The 23449-nt window shown below is 36.2% G+C and overlaps 1 protein-coding gene across 1 annotated transcript in view; it reads right to left on the reverse strand.

The window, feature by feature from the left end:
* naf1 (nuclear assembly factor 1 homolog (S. cerevisiae)) overlaps positions 1-16452 on the reverse strand; it is a 39699-nt gene extending 23247 nt beyond the window's left edge. Inside the window, exons 1-3 of the mRNA XM_088917647.1 lie at positions 16379-16452; positions 14561-15187; positions 13455-13614 (exon numbers count right to left, since the gene is read on the reverse strand). Coding sequence (XP_088773773.1) covers positions 13455-13614; positions 14561-15177 — 777 coding nt within the window. The 5' untranslated portion in view covers positions 15178-15187; positions 16379-16452. The remainder of the gene's footprint in view (positions 1-13454; positions 13615-14560; positions 15188-16378) is intronic.
* Positions 16453-23449: the final 6997 nt, after the last annotated feature.

Below are 23449 nucleotides of genomic sequence, written 5' to 3' on the forward strand. Positions count from 1 at the left end.
TATATTATAATTACATAATATAGTTGGTGACTATGAGACTATAGTGGAAGAATATCAATTAAATCAGATTTCGACACAAAATAAAACATCACAGAAACATTTCTTATCAGATGTTTATTTTCTGGCAAATAAGACAAATAAACACTGTTCAGTCTAGTTTGAGTTACAAAAAGGCGAGCGATAACATTTTTGTCAAACACAGGCTTTGTTAAAATAGCCATGATTGTTAACTGAAACAGATCAAAGTCCTCTGTCTCCAAAGCAATAGTTTTCATTAAAGTGTTTACTGCATTTCCCCGAAACTTTCTGAAGGTACACAATTAACCACATGAGCACATCTGCAGATGGGCTCTCTTGTACATATCTGCATACCGCAATCATCACTTATTAACTTCATCAATCCACTGCGCTGCAAATTGCTTATTGAAGTTGACTCTGTATTGTGTTGAAAGATGTTGTGTCTTCTCTTATTAAATAAAAACCTCATTTTTAGATTATTCTGACATTTTTTTGAAAACTTTAGCAGAGTGTTTAACCTAAGGCAAAACAGAACATGAAGATGTTCATGAAATAAAATTCTGACATCTTTGTGGTAGCACGTCTGTTAATAGATATGCTACCCGGTTTTTCTCATTTTTTCTTCTGTTACTGTGGAGTGTTAACAAATCCATAGCCTCAACGAACACCTGTGCTACTAATACATATCCATAGGAATGTTTCTAACACCTTACAGCTTCTTTAAGTAAATACACCAAACTTAATTTTAGTTTCAATGCAAGTAATTAAGGTTCTAATGTGATATATTTTTACTCCAGAAGCTAAAAAATAGACCTATATATAAACACAAAAATAACTTATCATCAAGGATTATGCTTGTATGCATCAATTTTATCAATACTGGATTTCTTCTGTTTCATGCTAATCAAAATGCACAGCTTGCATATCGCATTATTTAGCAAGCTGAACAGTGGTGGCCTGTCTTATAGGTCATTCTCAAATAATAAATTAAAATACGCTTGGAAAACCATTGCATTGTTTATTAAATTTGCTTAATGTGTCAATTATGTGACGAATGGCCAACTGTGTTTTTTGATTGCTGCACATTGCTGGCATTTTCATCTCAACTGATTTCTAAATAGCTTAAATTAAAAAAAGAGAACAAAAAAATGACCAAACCAAATGACTGTTAACATACTTGCAGATGCACTTTCACTTAACAGTTTAATGATTCGCACAGTTCATTTCCAATTGCTTTTCAGGTGCGTATCCATCCATTTTCTAAAAGCTTCATCCACTTCAGCGTCATGGGGCAGCCAGAGACTAGCCCGGCAATTAACGGGCGCAAGGCGGGATACATACTTAACGGGTCAATTTTCCCACCAGTATGTTTTAGAACTGTGGGGGGGAAATTGGAGCAGCTGAGGAAAACCCACGCAAACATGTAGAGAATCTACAAACTCCACGCAGCAACAAAACCACGTCGGGAGCGGAAATCAGGGCCCCAGCGCTTTGAGGAAGCATTGCTAACCCTTGCGCCATTGTGCTGCCCCAGTTCTGTATCAATATCTAGTAAACAATTCATACAAACATAATAACCATAAGAAAAACTTCCACTAAAGAACTTTTTTTTTTGTATAGCAATAGAAGTCATTTAGCAGATGTATTAAGCCAAAGAAAAGGGAGTTGTTGATAACTCAACTTTGCCTATTCCATTTTACAGCTAAAAACATAAATCCTGCTAATTAAGAAACAAGGTAAATAAGAAATATTATAGTCCTGCAGTTTATACACCCTCAAGTTTCGGAGGGGAATTCATTAAATTCAATGCAAAATTCTGATTGAAAACAAAACTCCCATTATTTCACAAGGAAAAGCTTGCAACTTGTTTCTAACATCCACAAATTTACCCACTTCTATTCTAACACTAACGCATGTTCATTCACATTTATGTTAATTAGTCAATTTATTTTAGGACTGTAGTTAACAAGACTACTTTATAAAAACTGTAACTGTCGAACATTGGCACAATGAAGCCAAGTTCAAGGCCATCAGAATATCTTTCAGTCCTTTTCTATCCTATCAACCTCAAGTTTTACAGCCAGGGGAAATGCTTTTCTTATTATGTTTGTGTGAATAACACCTGAAGCACGGCAGCACTGGCAACATGCTTTGCCATTATACTGTATTAAAAATAAGGAGGACATTTAATGATGAACATTACTAAATGGGGAGAAGAGAGCTTCAATGTAGCAAAAAGTCAGAAATACTGTAGATCATACACATAGCAAGGAATGGGTGTATACAGTTGCATATTTCTATGTATCAATTAATAAAATATTCAGTCAATATTTTCAACAGAACAGACTTACGTAACCATTATATTATGATATTTCAAATAATTACACTTCATAGGATTAAAAATCATACTCAGAGGGTAATTGGTTAAGTTTATCTAAAATGACACCTAGGAAAGATGCAATGTCTACTTGGATTCAGTTCATCTGAAACTGAGAGCATAATAGAACTAAACCTTATCAGTCTTAAACAGGATCAGATAGGATCTGATTCAAGTATTGAAAGTCAGTACAATGGCCTTTAGATTTAGAAAATGACAGGCAGAAAGTGGAGGTACTTCTTTACCAAGGGGGTTGTACCCAGCAGTGTTGTTGAAGCATGGTTTAAAAGAAACTGCTGGATGAGACCCTCAGATCAGTGAACAATCAAACATGATAAACGGGCCAAATGGCATCCTTGTTAGTAAGACTTGGATTCTTACGCAAAGCACTACAATCGCCACATATTTTTCTTTTTATAGCCTACATATCATTTTTGAATCAAGAGTTGTGAATAAAGTGGGTTTACTGCTAAAGCCATCCTAGCAGCACAGAAGGGATGAGGATTAGTACAGGCCTTCTTGTAAAACTTGTATTATTGAGCCACCTGTCCTTTTTTCGCACATCAAAAGTTAGCAATGAATGGAGAAACAATGAGGCTGTCATGGATAAACTCAAAGACACTCAGCAAATCACTAGGTTGCTGTTATGAGGCAAGCCGAGATAAATCGAAACAACCTAGGCCCACCCCTGCCACAGCTGGCTTAGAATATGCCCAAAGCTAACCAAGTGATGTCCGGACTAAGGGTTAAAGAGTGCACTTTTGTGGTCGAGTCATTCGGCATTCAAAGGGTGAACTGTTTAGTCATTTTGGTACATTTAACAGCTCCTGGGTGGTTTTAAAGCTTTGTGAAATTAGGTCTGCAATCATGGCATGTTCTGCAAGTAATGTCCAGCTTTACTTTAAAACTTTATTTGTGAAATCTCATTGTGTATTAAAGTTGAAGAAAGTAACAAACAGGTTTATGTGCCTTCTACTACCACAACAGCTTTTTTCTGAACATTTTTTCATGCTGTCTGAGTAAGCACTACTTCATGCTGTCTGAACAGCAGGATGGCTTTTACTTTGCAAAACAAGCACTGGAACACCAATAGCAGAGAACAAACGGTGCTGAAAAATACCAGCAATGCTAAAGTAATACCCCTACTGATTCAGTTTTTTTATTTTTAATCTGTGGACTGTGGATATGGGTTGTGAATTTCAGGAACAAACCTCAGTTACACGGTCAAGATTTTACCTGTAGGAACTGTGTGGTTAAAATACTATGATAAAACATTTGTCAAATGAACAATAAAGATAAATGGAATAACATAACAAAAATGAAAAAATCAAATCAAATCCTGTTAAATTAACATTTTCCAATGGCAATATTTATTTCGTTCTTTGATATTTATTCACTTAAAAATGGCACAGGAACAGCATGACCCCAAATTAGTAAATAGTGAAAATAAATGTTGCTACTATTCACTTTCAAAGACAGTACATTTATTGAGCTAAATAAAACAAATACAAGATCGAGAGCATTTGGTCACTTAAATGTTGTCAAACAAAGCACACTTTTCACTCAACATTTCAAAACTGTCTATTCATTTATCATATGAAGCAAAAGTTTCAGAAAAGAATGTGTCTTTAGCATATTTTGGAAGTACAACATAGTGTGTGGTGTAGCTTTGTACTCAGAGTTTTGGCATTTACTTCCTAACTAGCAATCATTATTGTTCAGTGTTTTTAACTTAACCAATTTTAACATTATAATATTGTAGTGCACTTAATAACAGGAACCAAGAATATTATTTAAAAGTTTAGGATTTTAGTAATGCTACTGAATTGACAGATTGGCAAATGAGTCAAGAAGAACTAAAATGCTATAAAATACATTATGAAAATGGATAGGTATTTCAATATTAAACATACAAAGGCAGCTTTAGGTAAACCTAAAATAGCCAGCCTATTCACATAGATTAAAATGAAACGACTATGTAGGAAATATTATACAAAATGCTAAAGGCAAATCTTCTAGTACAGATCATGATCAGGAATGAAAACACATGGGTGAATAAGAATCTGGCGAACACTAGTAGGAATATTTCTGCTTCATTATGCAACAAATAATTAAGAGAAATGTCAAACAGTCCATAACGGTGGAACAATAAATTACACTTAACCAAAAATATGTAGTAATAATAAAAGGTCAGTTTTACAGCTTTTGAGCAAATAATTAAGGGATTTGCACAGTTATTAACTTCTTAAACGAATAACTGTAAGATGTTCCAAATTGTTCTGATCATTTCACCAATTGACTAGGTGTTCTGTATACCATTTTCTGTGTAATGTATTCTCAGGAATTATGTAGAAAACAAACATTCTTAAGTCGAATTCTCTATATCAGGGTTCCTCATTATATATAAACATAAATTAAAATGGACTGAACAAAGTTTCAGCTCCTTTACAGAAACAAGCTCACACTAATTAGGTAATCCCAGCCTTAATAACATAATTGCACTTTTATTTTTGTAGGGAAAGCATTATAAATTCCAATATGCAAAAATATTATAATGACAATACTGAAGAATCATGAGATATGGACAAGACAAAGGAAAAATCAATGTAGGGAAAGAAAACTACCAAATGCAGCCTATGTAACAGAAATATGGGGGAGGGGGGATTACATTAATGTTACATTAATGTTCCAAAGAGGAAAATATATTTTCTACAAGACTTTAACATAATATTTTTTTACATAATCCAATTGCATGACATGAATGCAAGGATATGTACAATACTGACAGATTGTCATTTGTTTGTTAAGCCTTGGGACACATAATATTTAAAAATGTATTTGCTCAAGTAAATGTACAACGCAGATAAATTATATTAAAAAATTAATCCAGTATTGGAAGCACATGGATAAAGCAAAATACTACTACAGTCTATTAATAAGTAATTAATTTGGAAATGAACTTATTTTTATTTACCTAGAAATGATATCTTCATTAGCTGTGCAGAAAAAGGATTGCTAACCCTAAATAACCATAATATACCTGATTTTATGCATCACTCATAAACCATCAACTTCTAAACAAAACAAATTCATTCAAAATGAAAATATTATCACATAAGCAGCACGGTGGCGTAGTGGTTAGCATTCCTGCCTCATAACACCAACACCCTGGGATCAATTCTGGACCTGGGGTGCTATCTGCGTGGAGTTTATATGTTCTTGCCATTTTTGTGTGATTTTCCTCCTGGTACTCTGGTCCCCCCCCCCCCCAACACAGTCCAAAACCATAATAGTGGGGTTAACTGGCTTCTGGGTAAACTGTTTTTGTTATGAGTGTGTTCATATGTGGTTATGTCTGTGTGTCTGCCCTGCGATGGACTGGCATCACGTCCATTGTGTATCCTGCCTTGCCCCCACTGCTTGCCACAATAGGCTTAACCTCCCCTATGACCCAGATTGTAAAGAAACAGTTAGAAAATGGATGGATGAATGGATGGATAAATGTTTCATCACCCTGTACCTCTCAAGAATCATAGTTTGCTACTCCGGACCTAAATGAAACTTAAAATAAATGCTCAAAAATTACTAGCATTCCAATACTTTACAAATTGATGCCATAAGGGAGATTTATGATACCTGCTGGATTATGACTCAACAGATTTGGAAACCCCTACCATGGAGTATAAATATACCGTAATACAAACAGGAGTTTTAAATATGTGATATATTTTTGTTACTGAAATGTGTAGTGTAGATACTAGTCAATAAGAACTATTTCCATACCATATCTTTAACAAAAACTAGTACAATTACACTAATTCAAATACTATCAGCAGGTACCATTTTCCCATTAAAGACAATTTAACTCTATACTTCATTTAGAAACAAAAGTCTTCATGCTTTTAATATTTTTGTTAAATAAAGCACTCTGCAAAGATTTTTGGAACATAAGGCTTGTTTTGATATAATTAAAAATGACAAGAGCACAGTGCCTTGCAGTATTTTCCCACTGACTCCGTTAATATCAAACGTCAAGTGCTTTTACAGTTCAATTTTTGTTCTGCTGTTGCAGAATTTCATCTTCTAAAATGGCTCTAGCTTGAATTTTAACAGTATGACCAATAGTGTACATTATTGTCTGCTGTTTTAATTTTCTTTTCTAACATCTCATATGAATCTGTAAACAGTATGGGTAAAACTTATTCAGTCTTCAGTTTTTATAGGAATTCTCCTCATCTTTGTATTTGCTTATTTGAAATCATAACTTGACATCCCCACAAAACAGTCTGAAATCAAAAAAGCATAAAAAAACCTTATAACTATAATTTAAACAAAAAATGACTTCTATAGTTAAGTAAAGATCTTAAGAATCATTCTGTAAAATATTTGACTTGAATGATTCCCTTTGCCATTAATTAGGATTACTGTATGTAAATATTACAATAGTTTAAGGTTACTAAATATATAAATAAAACCTTTTGCATCCTACTTTCTTACTACTTATTTCCTTACATTTTTAAATCATAAACTATACTGATCATCAAAATAAATATTTAAATTGTAACTTAATCAAACTTAGAGTTACCAGGAAAATGTCAGAATACTTTTGCATTCCTCTTGTAGAACCCTTACAAGTATGTGCAGGTTTACCGAGCCCTAGATGTCACATATTGGCCCTTTTCATTGGGTAAATGTTCAATATGCAATGGGCTACAAGTCTATTGAATAGTACATCTGCCGCACAACTGTCACATTCATATTTTGTATTATGTAAACAGTACAAGGATTTATTCATCGTGGTAGAAGGTTGTCATATAAGAATAATAATAATTGCTTACACTTATATAGCACTTTTCTGGACACTCCACTCAAAGCGCTTTTTACAGGTAATGGGGTCTCCCCTCCACCACCACCAATGTGCAGCCCCTCCTGGATGATGCGACAGCAGCCATAGTGCGCCAGAACTCTGAGTAATAAACAGCAGAGTAATGAATTTATAGATGGGGATTATTAGGAGGCCATGATTGGTAAGGGCCAATGGGAAATTTGGGGTTACAGCCCTACTCGTTTCGAGAAACGCCCTGGGATTTTTAATGACCACATAGAGTCAGGACCTCGGTTTTACGTCTCATCCGAAGGACAGCACCTGTTTACAGTATAGTGTCCCTGTCACTATACTGGGGCATTAGGACCCACATAGGCCCCAGGGAGAGCGCCCCCTGCTGGCCCCACTAACACCTCTTCCAGCAGCAACCTTAGCTTTCCCAGGAAAATTAAAGCTAAAACTGAAAATAGCAATTTAGTAGTTAACTAAAAGTACAAAGAAAATTACGATTAATTTCAGACCAACAGGTTCACCCAAAAGAGATTTCATTTTAAATACAAAATCTGTTGTGTATATATAAAACAAACCTGCATATCATGATCCATATGTTGAGCAGGCCAAGTTATTCAAGTGTTATTTTACATATTTATTTTATTTTAATTAATCTTTCTTCAGTTTGTAATTTTACAAGTTTATAGTTAACAGACGTGCAAATGTTACACAACTCATTCTTATTTGATAATATTTGGTTTGAAAGAAACAAACTTCAATCATTGATCTTGTTCCTAATAACCATATCAAGTCAACTTTTCTCTCCCTTTACAATCATTTAAAGTTACACTAATCTGTATGCACTCTCATCTTTCAATTAATTTGATTACTGAACTTTGAGCTTTATATATTTGCAGGTAATATTTCTTTATTTCTTTAAATAAACAAAACTACGTCATCTTGCTCAGTGTATCTAAAAGCAAATTTCACATTGTGGAAAATTACATAATGTATAAGGTGTCTCTTTTTTAATTGAACAGATGGTCTGGTCTTCAAATGGAATTTTAAAAAGTACTTTGCTTCTCTGCTTTCCAGGAAAGGAAAAAGAGGCATAGATGTTGATTAAAGAAAGTTGGCCTTTATTACTAACCACTTAATTAATGTAACAGATTGAAAATATTTTTTTCTCTCTAAACAGTTGCAACATACAGCCGAAGTATCAATACTGTAATACAGTTGACACCTAACATCTGCTTAATTACTGAAAAAGAAATATCATTCTATGCATGCATGTATAGTTTTATAGAAACGTACAGGGATTTTTTGGATATTGATTAAATGTTTTGGCATCATTTTGATTCACTGATCATATATAGTACGACTGACCATGACACACTCAAGTGACTGTGTTGCATAAGCACTAAATCACCTCATTAATGAAAGAGTTGATTTGTTGTAAGTAATGAAATAATTTAACCAGGTGAATGTCAAGCTTAGTAAAAAAAAATCAAGAAAAACACAGAAAGGAACTAATATGCCCTGCGTATCTATAGAACAAGGCCTTTGTGTTACTGGTATGTTGAAAACTAGTATACTGTTCTTGGCTGTAGCCCCAGATGGCAAGCAACAGTCTATCAAGGACAAGCCAAAATCTGAGAAACCATGAGTCAATACACCTCATCAACATAATTTTATACTCCATCTTTGTGATTGTTTTCCAGTTCCACTGCATCAGAATGCCATATGTCATATCCATATCTTTACAGTAAATGGAAAAAACTAAATGTTAACAGTTCTATTTGAGTAAGGACTTTTCACCCTATCTTTAACAGCTATTTCAGGTAAATACTTTTGGAAAACCAAAAAAACAAAAAACTAAAATAGAACCAAATATGACACATTTGTTTGCGAGCTTCCTTATGCTCAAATGTGAAACGGCTTAACACCAATAACAGCAAAAGCAGAACTGATGCATCAGCAATGATATAGTTTTGTTCAAATAACTAGTCTGTGGAAGTGAAAGTTGTTTGATTGACAATTATGTGACAGAAGAAAACAGTTAATACTTTAAAACTCAAGGCAGCAGCTTCCAGGGCATCACTATTATGGGCAGTGAAGTCCACATACCAGTCACAAATACTTAAAATCAGTGTCAGTGACATCAAAACCACCAGAAAAAAAATAATGGCGGAGTGGTTGATGACGACACTAAGCCCAGAAACACTGTATGTAAGCTATGCATCAAGAATTCTGAGTTAACAGCTGTATGTTGTCTCCCTAGAGCTGAGGTTGCTGATGATGTTTATAGAACAGACAGGTTCCTAACAAAAGCAGGCAACAATACTTCATCGTCTAAGTTGAGATAAATGACACTGGCTTAAACACCACACTTTACATTTGAAACAGTTTGAAGACACAGAATGCTGGAAAAGGCTTTAGTTTTCTCAGTCTGAAAATCTTTCCATTCCTAAATGAGGTAAGCACATAATGTCTTCTCACAATGATCCACGGAGAGCTAAAAAAAAACATTTAAAGTAGACTGAAAGGGGGGACGCATCCAAAGACCGACTCGCAAATTAAAAGTTTATTTCTAATTGTTAACCTAATTGCAAACAGTATTAAAAACATTGTACATGAGATAGGAACTACGACATTAGCAAGTAGTAAAGATGTAACTGGAATCACCACAACACAGTTTCTAGAGAGTGCTGGTGATGAATACAACATTAGTGGATACGCAGTGTTCTGGAAAAGCAGGATGGATAGAAGAGGGGGAAGTGCACTCTACTGTACATCAAAGAAACGTGCATAGCAATAACCTAGTTGAGTCAAGATTTCTCAGAATCTATATAGGTCAAACTTAAAAACATGCAAAAGGCATACTCTTAGGAGTGTGTCACCAAATTCAAATATTTATTTGAATTTGAATATTAAAAGAAAGAAGTGGCTTTCATGAAAGATTTTAAATTTGTTAAAAAGACTGGTACAAAATGACACCAGACTGGACTGGAAGCACCAGAAATGGTTCAAATGGTTAATGACTGCTTCTTTACTCAGCTTGTCAGAGAACCTACAAGAGAAAATGTCAGTATTGATCTAGTCTTTTCTGAAACTTAACATTGTAGGTAAGAGAATTATTAAGAAACTGTAATCATATTATGCAATGCTTTGAAGTTTATTATATAAACATCACAGATTGACTGCAAAAGAAAGGCTTGAAATTTCAAGAAACCAGACTAGGAATGATACAGTTTATGAGTATAAAAAACCACACTGCATGCAGAAGGGCAAGATAAGCACTATATCCAATAAAGAATAAATTAATACAGGAGCCTCAAACCCTGCCCCCGAAAAGCTCACACCTGTCAGGTTTTACATTACGTTAGATACAAATCATCAATTTTTAAAACCTAATTCAATTTATAAATAAGGAATTAAAAAGGTGTTTATTAATTAAGCAATATAGATATCATTGAAATCTGAAATAAATCAGAACAACCTTCATTCATCAAGGACCAGAGTTCTCTTAATATTGTTACAGCTATAGTTGACTATGGCAGCCATATCACTCTGCAACTCACAACTGGCAACCCACTGAAGCTAAGCAGGTGTGAGCCTGGTCAGTACCTGGATGGGAGACCTCCTGGGAAAAACTAAGGTTGCTCCTGGAAACTGTGTTCATGGGGCCAGCAGGGGGCGCTCACCCTGTGGTCTATGTGGGTCCTAATTCCCCAGTATAGTGCTTTTCAAACTGATCAGAAGGCACTTTTAGAATAGAAAAGCTGTGAGGGTCTGGAAAAAACTAACCAGCCAAGCTAAAGATGCAGATTGGGAAGCTTTTTTTTTAAATCAAGCAAAATATACCCTTGATTATTTCAAGATATAGATTTATAACATCCTTGTATAAATTAATTTCTAATATTTAATGTAAATTGTACTTGCATTATAATGTAGTTTTATTAATAAATTAATGACGAAAGTATAAATTTTTCTTCAAAAGTCAAACTTCAGGAACGGCCATTTGAGCTCTTCCAAGAAAGTGAAATAAAAAGTAAAAGAAGATAAAACCAGTGTCACGCCCAGACCGGCAACAGATCTCAGACCACGGCTGCCACTGGAAACTGCAGCATTCCCACAAGAGAGCACATATCTCCTTGGAATTCGATTCACGTTTGGAATGCTTTTCGGTTCGACCTTCTCCCTTCGAAGTCAGCAGCCAATCATCCATTTAATTTAATCTGGATTCCTATTTAATCCCAGAAACTACATGGGCAAATTGTCATTGAGCTACTGAGCTCCTGCTACACTCAGCTAACTTTAGGACATGCTAACAGCAAAGCTGGATAACAACATAATCTGGTCCCTATGACTCGAAACCTGAAAGGCCCAAAACCTGCCTGTATCCTGTCCTGCCAGCACCTTTCCCATGGCATTCTTCCCTTCCTGTTCCTGCCTCCTGCCTGTCGTCTCTCAATTGGCCATTTCTCACTTCTCCTCAGCAAACGCCAACAGCTGCCCAAACCACCAAGTCCCAGCTTGCAGATTCCCTCCTTGCCTCAGAGAAGCGGCTGTTAGCTACAGCAAGTCGCATAGACATTTAATGTCGGATCACTTTGATCAATAAATGAATGAAAAAGTATATCATTTTGTGTGTTATCTGTTTTATTGGGTTCTCTATTTTTATGACTTAGATGAAGATCCAATTACATTTTAGGTCAAATTTATGCAGAAATTCAGAAAATTCTAAAGGGTTCACAAACTTTCTAGCACCACTGTATATGAGTCAAGTATTTCTTACTAATGATACACAAGTCAATAACAAAAAACTTCTAAACAGAAATAACTACCTCCCAAGGTAATTCTACCACTAAGCCAACTTTCAACATGTGAAACAAACAACTGCTAAGGCAGATCATAATCTTGCTTACTGATTTGATTTACATAAATTAATTATAAAAACTTTTCATAATTAAAAGCCTGGTGCAGCCTGAACAAACTCTACTGCTATGCAGAAAGAGCAAGAGATTTCAAAAGGCACGAATGGCACAGTTGTGTTATCAAAAGAGCACAAGGAAAGTTTTAACTACAGACTTTAATACCTAAGGCAAAATATAAGCCTTTCTTTTGCTTTATAGAAACGATGTCCACCATCATTAAAAAAAAACATGCTGCATGTGTTAAAAATGATATTGTGTTGAAAAAAAGTGTTGCATTGCTCAAAATCTATGCATGCCTGCTAAATATCTTGCCAACATCTAATACATACATTGCAATACTATTAACTCTAAGGATAAAGCAGTTCTAGAAAATGGATGGAGAGGCTCTCATAACTATAATGACAATAGACCTTCTAGGTTAGCAGATGATTAGATTTCCTGTGAAGTAATGTACTACCTGTCATTGATTAATGTTTGGAAAATTATTTTTTTTAACTCACAAAATATGCATTAAACATGCTAATAGATATAAAACATGACCTTTTCACTGACTGTTTTAAAATTACTGGAGGAATGTTATACTCGCTGTGCTTTAGAAAGCACTGCCTGCCTCAAAGCTACTGCCATTTTAAGCATTAGAACAATTTCATCTGAATAATGACATCTTTTCACTGGAAAACCGTGAGCAAAACCCAAATGCTTGCAGTGTCAATGAGTATGTACACCTCTATGCCACTAGTTGTTCTTTTTTGTTTTCAGTTATGATCTTATGTTCACTACAAAACACTATATGATTGTAATGGTAATATGCAACATGGCTCAGTAGGACTAAAGTGGTATAAATTCAAGTGAGATTATAATACTACAGTGATTTGGGAAAACTAAGCACAACAATACTATATATGTATGGATTACTGCAATTATGAAGAAGCAAAATAACCTCAAAATAACCGTTTTTGCTATTGTTTTAACAGTGGTATTGCACCCCAAAACTTTAAACTTCTTTGTCAAAACATTCTACAAGACCCAATGAAAACAAATGTCACAATAATCTAATTATCCATAAAACTGAGACAATGCAGTGGTACTCCTTGGTATTCTAGATATCTTTCATGCTTTTGGGTCAATGATAAAAGACATGTTGCTTCCACAGCCTAAATAGTGAAAAACAAAGTGTCACAAAACACTGTAGCTATCAAGAGAAGTAACAAATAACAAAGCTCTATAACTTTTTTTACCAGAGCCTACCCAAGGTTCTTAGAGGTTACACTGTTTATTAAAAGGCAAAAATATTTAGATAACATACCTCAATGAGAATTTCATCTTTAGTTTTAACAGGATGTGCTTTTTTTCCATTACCAAGAGCCATGCACTCATCATCATCATCATCAGCTTCACCTAGTGTAGCAGGCAGATGCGCAGAAGATGAAGAGGAGGAGGACGAGGAAGAAGAGGAATCTGAATCACTACAAAATAAAAACAAAAAATGTACTGACTTCTTAAAAACTGCAGAAACTTAGTTCTGCAACAAATGATCCATAAATCACAAAATGAAGAATGATAACATCTGTATGTATCATTCAGAGAGAACAGGTTATAATGTAAAATTCTGAAACAGCAAACAACATTCCCTACATGAGAAAGGATTCTATTTAAAAGCAATACACAATAGCTAATACTTGTAAAACTTGTACATTTAATAATTTGATGTTCAATAACAGCAATATGCTATTTTTGCTGTAAACTCAAGTCATACTCTGAATAAACGGGGTAGTGAAACAATCTACTGAGGAAGATATTTTTCATCTTGCCACAATAAGGCAAAGAAACACATCTTGGCTGAAGAGGTCAGCAACATATAATTATTGGATTTGGGAAGAAAGAACACATATAGCAGTAAACAGTAAATTGCTTAGCTTCTGAAATCTGATAACATCTAACTAGCAAGTGGTATTGCTATGTTAATCTAAAAATAGGTTCACAGCATTTTTTCTGTCAAAAAAAGTTTTAGGTGGACATAAAATGTTTCAGTTCAGGTGGGTAGCTGCGTCAGCATGCGTAGGCTGCAAAGGAACAAGTAATAGGTTTATTCCATGCTGAAAAAAAGAAGAAAGAGAACACAACGTTTCAGCCGTGGAGCCTTCTTCAGCTGTGAGAAAGACAAGGCAGTAAGCAAAGGTAAAGTAGCGGGAGAACAAAGGCTGGGAGAGAGGAGGAAAGAGTGGCAGGAGCAGGGGAGAGAAAGAGAGGCCAATCAAGAGGTGTGAAGTCAGGATAGTGTAGAATAAAAGTCAGAATAGTAAAATGTTTCATACATCTACTACAACATACAAATAGGGTGATCTGCATTTTCACTTTGTAAATATTTTCTGAAATGTTTAAAACCTTTAAACAAGGCTGTTCAGTACATACCTGTCAGAAGAGGAGTCCTCAGATGAGCTGCTGTCGTCACTTTCTTCACTCGGGTTAGTCTCCTTGTCATCACTCCTTAATATCATGCAAACCTGCGGAAATGTAACATCCCTCCCAGCCGGCAGGCTCTCTGCTTCAGCAGCTTCAGGAGTGTTCATAAAATTAAGTGTCTCCATTCTTGATGACACTGTAATCTCCATGTCTTCACTCTGAGATGTGTGATCAGCCACTTGATTCATTTCAAGTATTCCAGTTCCAGTATTTTTAACTCCTGCTCCACCTGCATCAAATTCTGGCCCGTCTCTTTGTATATCAGAATCATGTTTCTCTGCTTTCTCAGAACATTCGGGCACCGCTAGCACATTGCCATTTACTTCATTTGTACCAGGTGTGGGAGACTTGGTGCCAACCATGTGCTTATTTGAGTACTGATCTTCAATGCCAGTGCTTAATGGATTTGTCAGGGACTCGGTCACGACTGTAGAGTCTGTTGTCAGAGAATCCAGTAACTCAGGAGCTAAAGCACTGCTGTGGTCTTTCTGTGTTTCTACAGTATTTACCACAGTACTGTCATCTACCAAATGCTCCAGAGCTGCTTCACAATGCTCTTGTTCCATGTTGTACTCTCTATATGAAAAAAAAACATTAACACTTTTCATGAAAACTGTTAACTATTTATCCTATTTTGAGAAAGCTAAACATGTAATGGCAAAATACACACAATAAAAATACAAACAGCCAAGTTCCATCCATCCAGTTTTTAACCACTTTGACCAATGTAGGATAACAGGGAAGATGGAGAGTGTCCTAGCAAGTGGGTCAGGATATACTCCGGATGGAATGCCAGTCCATCACAGAGCACACAATTTCCCTCACGGGATCAATAAAGTATCTATCACACACACCAGGAGCAATTTTTCCAGAAGCCAATTAAACTCCCAGCATGTCTTTGGACTGTGGAAGGAACCCTGAGCACCCTGGTGAAACCCACATGAACACTTTGAGAACATACAAACTTCATGCAGATGGAACAATTTCATGAAACCCCAGATCCAGAATTTAACCCAGGGCTCCAGTGGTGGGAGGCAGCAATGCTAATCACTGTGCCACCATTTCACCACTGGCATGCTCCAATGTCTAAAAAACATTTCAGTACCACAAACTATATCAGTATTGTAAAGAAAAATACAATATTTTAAATTTTCAACATGTGAAAACGAACAAGTCTGGAAAACAAGACAGATTTATTTACTTTATTTCTGTGATCAATATCTACATAGAATATTCTCACTCATTTTTCTCTTTATTTATTGCTTACAATTCTGTCCTGCTCTAAACAACTATATTTTTCTTCATTCATCTTTGTGGTGGTATGATATTGCATGCCGTAGTGTATGAGTTTGGGACATGTGAACACACACTTTTCTGATACCCGTTTCATACAATTCGTTGCAAATTTGCACTGTCAAGAACGCTGAAACAATAATTTACTAGATGCTACAACTTATGTTCATACAATTGACGTTACAGTGGCTGTTTCAGATACATGCTGAACCGCCGCGACCCTTACTAAGACAATAAAAATGAAAATCAATTGATGCACTGATGTTAAAGACCAAAAAGCAGCAGAATTTCAGCAAGCTCGTTGATCACAGCATTTACCGCAAGTTTGAACTACATTGTTTCGAAAAGAAATAACGAACAGCATAATTTATGACAAGCAAAAATAGATATTATAAGAGTCACTTTTATGGATGTTTACGCTATTTTCTAAAACTTTAAGCGATATTACTTTGCGTATACAAATCATGTGCTTACCTTTCTGATACCGTACAGTGCAACACGTTGTTTGATCTCAAACGATTTCTTCCGGCTGCCTATTTCTACGCAGGGTAGAAAGAACATACGTCATCAAATCACGCCGGTGAAAAAGCTGCTGATAGTGTGTTGCATGGCTCAAAAGGAAAAGATGTTTGTGAAAATACTTTCCGTTTAAAGAAAATGTATCTTTATTCTAGGAATTAATAACTATAGCCATTGCGTTTTGCTTTGTAAAAAGCAAGTGCTTAATACAACAGCACTTCCTAATATTACTGTAGTATGTATAGAAGGTCATATACTGTACTATTACTGGGAAATTATTTAAAAATGCACATTTTAATATGTTGCAAAAAAAAGACCTGAACATCACACACGATGTTATTATTAGTAGAAGCTTAGCAGACACACTTAGCCAGGGCGACTTACAATACATGGTTACTTTTATAATACAGTACATTAAGTAACAATTTACTATTTGGAAACCAACAACAATGAAGTTGAAGGTAACTTGGCAACACATATCCACATGGAACATAAATAAGTGAAGAAAATATGAGGGTTATTTTTAGTCACACCCCTGTAGTTAGTATTTTGTAATCCTCTGGAAGGTATTGTAACAACCGCGGAGTTCGGTACGGAATGGAGCTGTCTATCTTGACAGTGATTCCAGGACCTACAGTATAGATTCAAAACAATCCCATAACATGATAGGCCCCCACACAATATCACAACATAAAACTGATGAGCATTTCCAAAAAGATCAATTTTCATTTAATCTGACCACAAGACATTGTTTCATGTGTCATTCAAATAATGCGTGGGAAGTTTGAGTCACTTCTGCCAGAACAGACTTCTTCTTGAAACCCAGCAATGAATGCTACATTTGAGAGATTTTGGTTGTTTGTACCCTGAAGATGCCAGTGTGTATTGAAGATTTACAACTATTGCCTCTTGAAACAGCCCATGGTGACAAGATATACTCACAGACCTGCCACTATACAGTACCAGCAGCCTCAATTTTCTGTGAATGAGCACTAGGGTAGAATGTGGTAGATTCAGGATTTGGGGAATTATTTACAACAATCCTCCAGCTTATGGAGGTCAATGTGCATTTGTCTACCACTTTCAAAGAGCCCTCTGACTTAAACTACATGCTACAACCACATGTTTTCCATACAATTGTTCCTTTTATAACCCATGGGAACAGGAAACCTTCAAAGTCCTTTTCTATAGTTCCAAAGGTTCCTATTACAATCACCCAAAGTAGGATGTTACTGTAGATTTGTTTCTGTTGAATTTTAAACAAAATTGAGAGGTAATAAATGTGACCCTTCTGTTTTTTAGAATACAATTAAAAATGTATTATGATTGTGCAGTAATCAGCACTGTTGCTGTTCTGGTTCTGGGGTGCTATCTGCATGGAGTTTGTAAGTTAATCCCGTGTGTGACCCTGAATTGGATGAAGCAGTCAGAAAATGGATGGATAAGGTGATAAGATGTCCTATAAATGAACAATATAAGGAGGGCTCATTAATTTTAAGTCTGCAGACAATGGCCAGTGTCTCCGTAAGAGTGGTGCATTCATCTTTTCTTGTTCCTGAGCTCCCCATTGATCAAAGATCTTCCTTGCACAGACATTCATAATACTGTATACCATGCAGTTCAGAGGTAACATATGCATTTGTGAGACACATGTAACAAGGATTCAGACTGAGAGGGAGCCTCCAGAAAAGGGTGTTAAAATCTACAATGCATCGTAACACTGGGCCATAGAGGCAGTTGGGTAATCAGCCCTGAGCCATTAGCTCTGCCCAGGCCCACGACAAAAACTGAAGTCATGAGGACTCACACACAGCACACAGAGACAGAAAAAACTGGAGGAACACAGTTTGCACCATAGCAGCCAGGAGATATCAAGGACACCAGGAACTCTACACAGAGCAGTAAAGGTAGGTTCCAACATCATCTTCCTCCCCCCCACTCAAAGCTAAACTTGCAGCATGGAGATGGTGGTGCATGGGATACCACATTCTTTAGGATGGCCAAAACTGAAGGGGATGTCTAAAACCACCGAAAGACCACAGACTTTCTTCATTGTGATAGGAGGAGGTAAGCAGGTCATCGACTGGAGTTTTAGAGATTGGAGATGCTGGACTGTACTGTATGTACTCACACGGCACACAGAGACAGCACTCCATGGTACAGAATGTGGAGTACATACAGTACATACATAAAAAAATCATTATAGGTACTCCACATCCTGGACTATGGAGATATAACTTACAAATTGCTTCAAAACCTCTTCCTGTAAAAGTCAAAGTCTAATAACATTCTGCTATTTGATATTTATGCTCCTTTATCTCACTCATCACCACAATGTTTAACTACTTGGCCATCTCTTTAAAGTAGACAAATGATTCATATCACGTCCTGTTTAATTTCCAGAACATGAAGTTGTAAAGCACTCTCCTATCCAAACAATTTATGGCATCTCACAGTTTGTATTGTAGTTTGTTTATCAGAACGAACTTCCCAAGATTCTTACCTCCTTTTGTGTAATGTATTTCAATTTGCTGCTGCCAACGACTAAAAAATCTGCAAAGTAAGCTGAAAGTATCCAGCTTTATATCTGAGGGCATTTTCACTTACATTTATTGACATATTATGCTTTGTTATTAATGCTTTATTGATCAGTCAGTGCATTGTGTTCTGTGCAACAGTGGTGAAAGCCTCTTGGTCAGATTTTCATTGTAAATGAGAATTTGTAAATGTTGGGTACATAACTTTAGGTGATAATTATTGCTGTTTCATTTGAATTAATTGATTTGAGCACAATGAAGCTAACGTATTAACTTTAAAACCAGGGATGGGTAGCTTGTTTCTGAGCCTGTTTTTGTCTAAATTAGTGCCACTGCTGTGTTTATTCTTAAGCACATTTTCCCTATGTTTCTACTAATTTATTCTGGTCCTTGTGTCAATGATGATCTTGAAAAAGTCCATCATGTTGGTTTTGTGGGTGCCCTAGAGAATTTTGAGTAATTAGATCCAGTCCTCTCATGGCTTTCTCTGGTGAGGACTAAAGAGATCCAGTTATTTTAATCTCTTCTTCAATTATTTTGAGTAAATGAAAGGAAAAATTTCTGAAAATATTAGAACATGATAAATATTTGTGTTGAACACACTGCGCTGTCAGATCTCCTTCAGGGGGAATCGTTTTGAATTCCTCGTGACTTCAGCAGAGGTTATTAAAAAAAGTTACAGTGCACAGCTGTTGCGCAGGTCAGCAAATATTACAGACTAGTAAATAACCTGTATGTTACCACCTTTATTATACATATATATATACTAATCCATTATGTAACCAGATAAATACTCATTTATGGTGACTACTTGGCTGAAAGGGCTCATACCACTGTAATTACTGATTCTGTGGACAATACACAACACTCTCATCCTTATTTATTCTCAAATACTACAAAAAATAAAAATTGTATTTAACATTGTTTTTATTTTACATAAACAACATCTAGATGTAAGAAAATCTTAGTTTTATTCCTTGATAGAATATACTACAGGTGTATATTTGTGTAATGTTAAAACTAGGAGTATTGCAGAAAGGAAGGATTGCAGCAGAAGTGGATCAGTAATATTGTGTTTTTAACTGTTCAACTGTGTGTTTTTTTTTGTTTTATATACTGTACACAGTACATCAAAACAACCAAAACATTTCACATACAGTATTAATGTTAATTCTATACTGATATTTTTTCTTAACAAAACAGCCTTTACAATGTTAGTATGTTGGTGGTAAAAAATCACAAGCCTTTAAGGAATATAAATATTTGATATGGTTAAGTAGTTATATATATTATATATATAGTTTATACTTATATATAGTATTGTATATATTAGGAACAAGTAAAGGTTTATTCCATGCCGAAAAGAAAGAAAAGAAACAAAACATTTTGGCTGTGGAGCCTTCTTCGAATGTGACACTTGTTCGTTTGCAGCCTACGCATGCCGATGAAGCCACCTACGTGAACTATGGAGCAGTGGCTCTGTGGCTAAGGATCTGCACTTGTGACTGGAAGGTCATCGGTTCAAATTGTGCAGCTGGCATAGGAATACTACTCTGTTGGGCCCCTGAGCAAGGCCCTTAACCCCAGCTGCTCCAGGGGTGCTGTACAATGGCTGACCCTGTGCTCTGACCCCAAGCTTCTCTCCCTGTCTGTGTCTCATGGAGAACAAGCTGGGGTATGTGAAAAGATGAATTCTTAATGGAAGAAATTGTATAGGGCTAATAAAGCAACATTATTATTATAGTATACATTTGTTTTCTATTTTTTAAGAAGAGTCCAATATTGACTAGTGTTTTGAATATAAGAGAGATATTCCCCCTTCCCACACACATCCAGACACCAGTGTGTCTAGGATCTAGATCAGTGCGTTGGTGTTTCCACAGCTTGTCCATGTAGTTAAGGAATTCCTGAGGCCACATTCAGCCAAGACTGCAAATTTTACATTTCTAGAAACCTTTAGAAAAGAGCAGAAAATCTTATGTTCAAACCTTATGTTAGGCTTTAAAAAGAGACAACAAAGAAGAGCTAGGAGGAGAATAAATAAATCCAAGAAGCAGGACAGAGCACGAAGCTGCAGTAAAAGAGCTGTAGCAGTCTAGCTAACATAGCAGGGTTTCTGTTTGATGATCCAAAAATAGCCAAGTATTTAAGAACTAGAGGGAGGGGTATTTTCATATTTGTGAAAGTATTTGGATTTCTTTTTTAAATATACCAGGGAGAATTAGTTTATCTTGTTTAACTGGAATACATTTTTTCAAGACCCAGGGGTGTTTCTTGATTGTATCCATTTACTATAGATGGCAGGCACACTGGAGAAGAATCATCTAATTCACAAACACAGCTGTATTTACTCATATGTTTACATGTTCACCTTTTCAGTCATCATAGTGCTGGTGTCAGGACATACTTATTAACTTATTTTACCTAAATATTATAGGTAAATATGGCATGGAGGTGTAGTGGTTAGTGTTGCTGTCTCATTCTGCTGGGGCCCTGGGTTCAGTTCCTGGAGTGCTATCTGCATGGAGTTTGTACTGTATGTTCTCCGTGTGTTCATGTGGGATTCCTCCGGGTGCTCCGGTTTCCTCCCAACAGTCCAAAGATGTGCTGGTAGTTTAATTGACTTCTGAGGGAATTGGCCCTGTTGTGAGTGTGTGTACTGTATGTCTTTGTGAGCCCTGTAATGGACTGGGGCCCCGTCAAGGGTGGTCCTGTTTCTTGTCAGGATCAGATCCTGCTCCCCGGTGATCCTGCATTGGTTAAACAGTTATAAAATGGATGGATGTGTTTGAGGTAATATTTTCAACTTATCAGCTTCCTATACTGCACCCAGGGTGTTAGGGTTGAGATAGTGGCTTCCAGCGCAGTAAGCTATATTCACAATGGGAATGTGTTGACATTGAAGCTAAGCTGAAGCTCAGCAGGTGTGAGCCTGGTCAGTACCTGGATGGGAGACCTCCTGGGAAAGCTAAGGTTGCTGCTGGAAGCAGTGTTAGTGGGGCCAGCAGGGGGCGCTCACCCTCTGGTCCATGTGGGTCCTAATGCCCCAGCATAGTGATGGGGACACTATACTGTAAACAGGCGTCGTCCTTCGGATGAGACGTAAAGCCGAGGTCCTGACTCTCTGTGGTCATTAAAAATCCCAGGGCGTTTCTCGAAAAGAGTAAGGGTGTAATCCTGGTGTCCTGGCCAAATTCCCATTGGCCCTTACCAATCATGGCCTCCTAATAATCCCCATCTATGAATTGGCTTCATTACACTGCTCTCCTCCCCACTGATAGCTGGTGTGTGGTGAGCGTTCTGGCGCACTATGGCTGCTGTCACGTCATCCAGGTGGATGCTGCACATTGGTGGTGGTGGAGAGGAGTCCCCATTACCTGTAAAGTGCTTTGAGTGGAGTGTCCAGAAAAGCACTATATAAGTGTAAGCAATTATAATTATTATATTATTATTATTGTGGTTGCAGTGCAGGGTCATGTTGAGAACAGCACAACAGATATATCTATTAGGGTGACAGATTATAAGGAAAGGTGCTTCTGCCTTGTCCTTTGTTGCATTGTCTTGGTAGGTTGCAAATGGGTTTTGATTCCTGCCCTGCATACGTGCTGTATAAAGTGAAATTTACACACAATTCTAATAATATAATTTTCAACAACAATAAGAATAATAATGCAATTTTATTAATGGGAATTGTAAACTGTGAAATTTCACCAATTTCCCTACGGGATTAATAAAGTATTATCTATCTATCTAAAATAGCACATATATCATACAACAGAAGCAAAGTGGAATAAAAGCACAGCAAATCTATTCAGATTGAGTAAAAATAAATCATGCATTAAAGAACAGAGTCTCAAAACATTTGGACATTGTGTGTCTCTGACTCATTTGGTGCTGCCTGGTTTTCAGCAGAATATGAAAATCTCAAAATCAGAGTTTTAAATCTTTAAAATAATCTGTATTTGGATCAGGATAACTTTGTAGTCCTCTCTTATTTTTACTGGGAGCCATATAGACAACAGGGGTTACTCTAGGTGATGATGCAGAGTACTCCAAAATCTGGACATACAATCTGTTTTATCTAAGAACAGTTGGTTTTAACTCTGGATTTGAGGGAATGCTGTGTCTTCTGGTTATTATTTCAACCAACTGAATTACTGGAGCTTATTAATGCATTGCATTGGGTTGAATTGTTCAGACTTTTTTGTGAATTCAACACTTTTAGTATGCAGAACTAGCCTGTCACAACTACGTTATTTAGATTTTTTTCATTTTTTCTGACTAAAAAGCTCTTAATAGGCGACCGGTTATGATTAACAAATACAGTACATGTACTGTATGCAATTAGGATTTAAACTGCCCTGGGCAGTTTCATATTAACACAGGTGTGAAACCTTAAACAGTTAGGTTTAAGACTACAGGAACAAGATCAAATTTCAGGCAGTCCTTGATTAGGCTGTTAGCAAATATACAGAGCAGAGAAGATGTG

The sequence above is a fragment of the Atractosteus spatula genome, chromosome 1 (assembly GCF_055471065.1).
Source record: "Atractosteus spatula isolate fAtrSpa1 chromosome 1, fAtrSpa1.hap1, whole genome shotgun sequence".
Lineage (NCBI taxonomy): Eukaryota > Metazoa > Chordata > Actinopteri > Semionotiformes > Lepisosteidae > Atractosteus > Atractosteus spatula.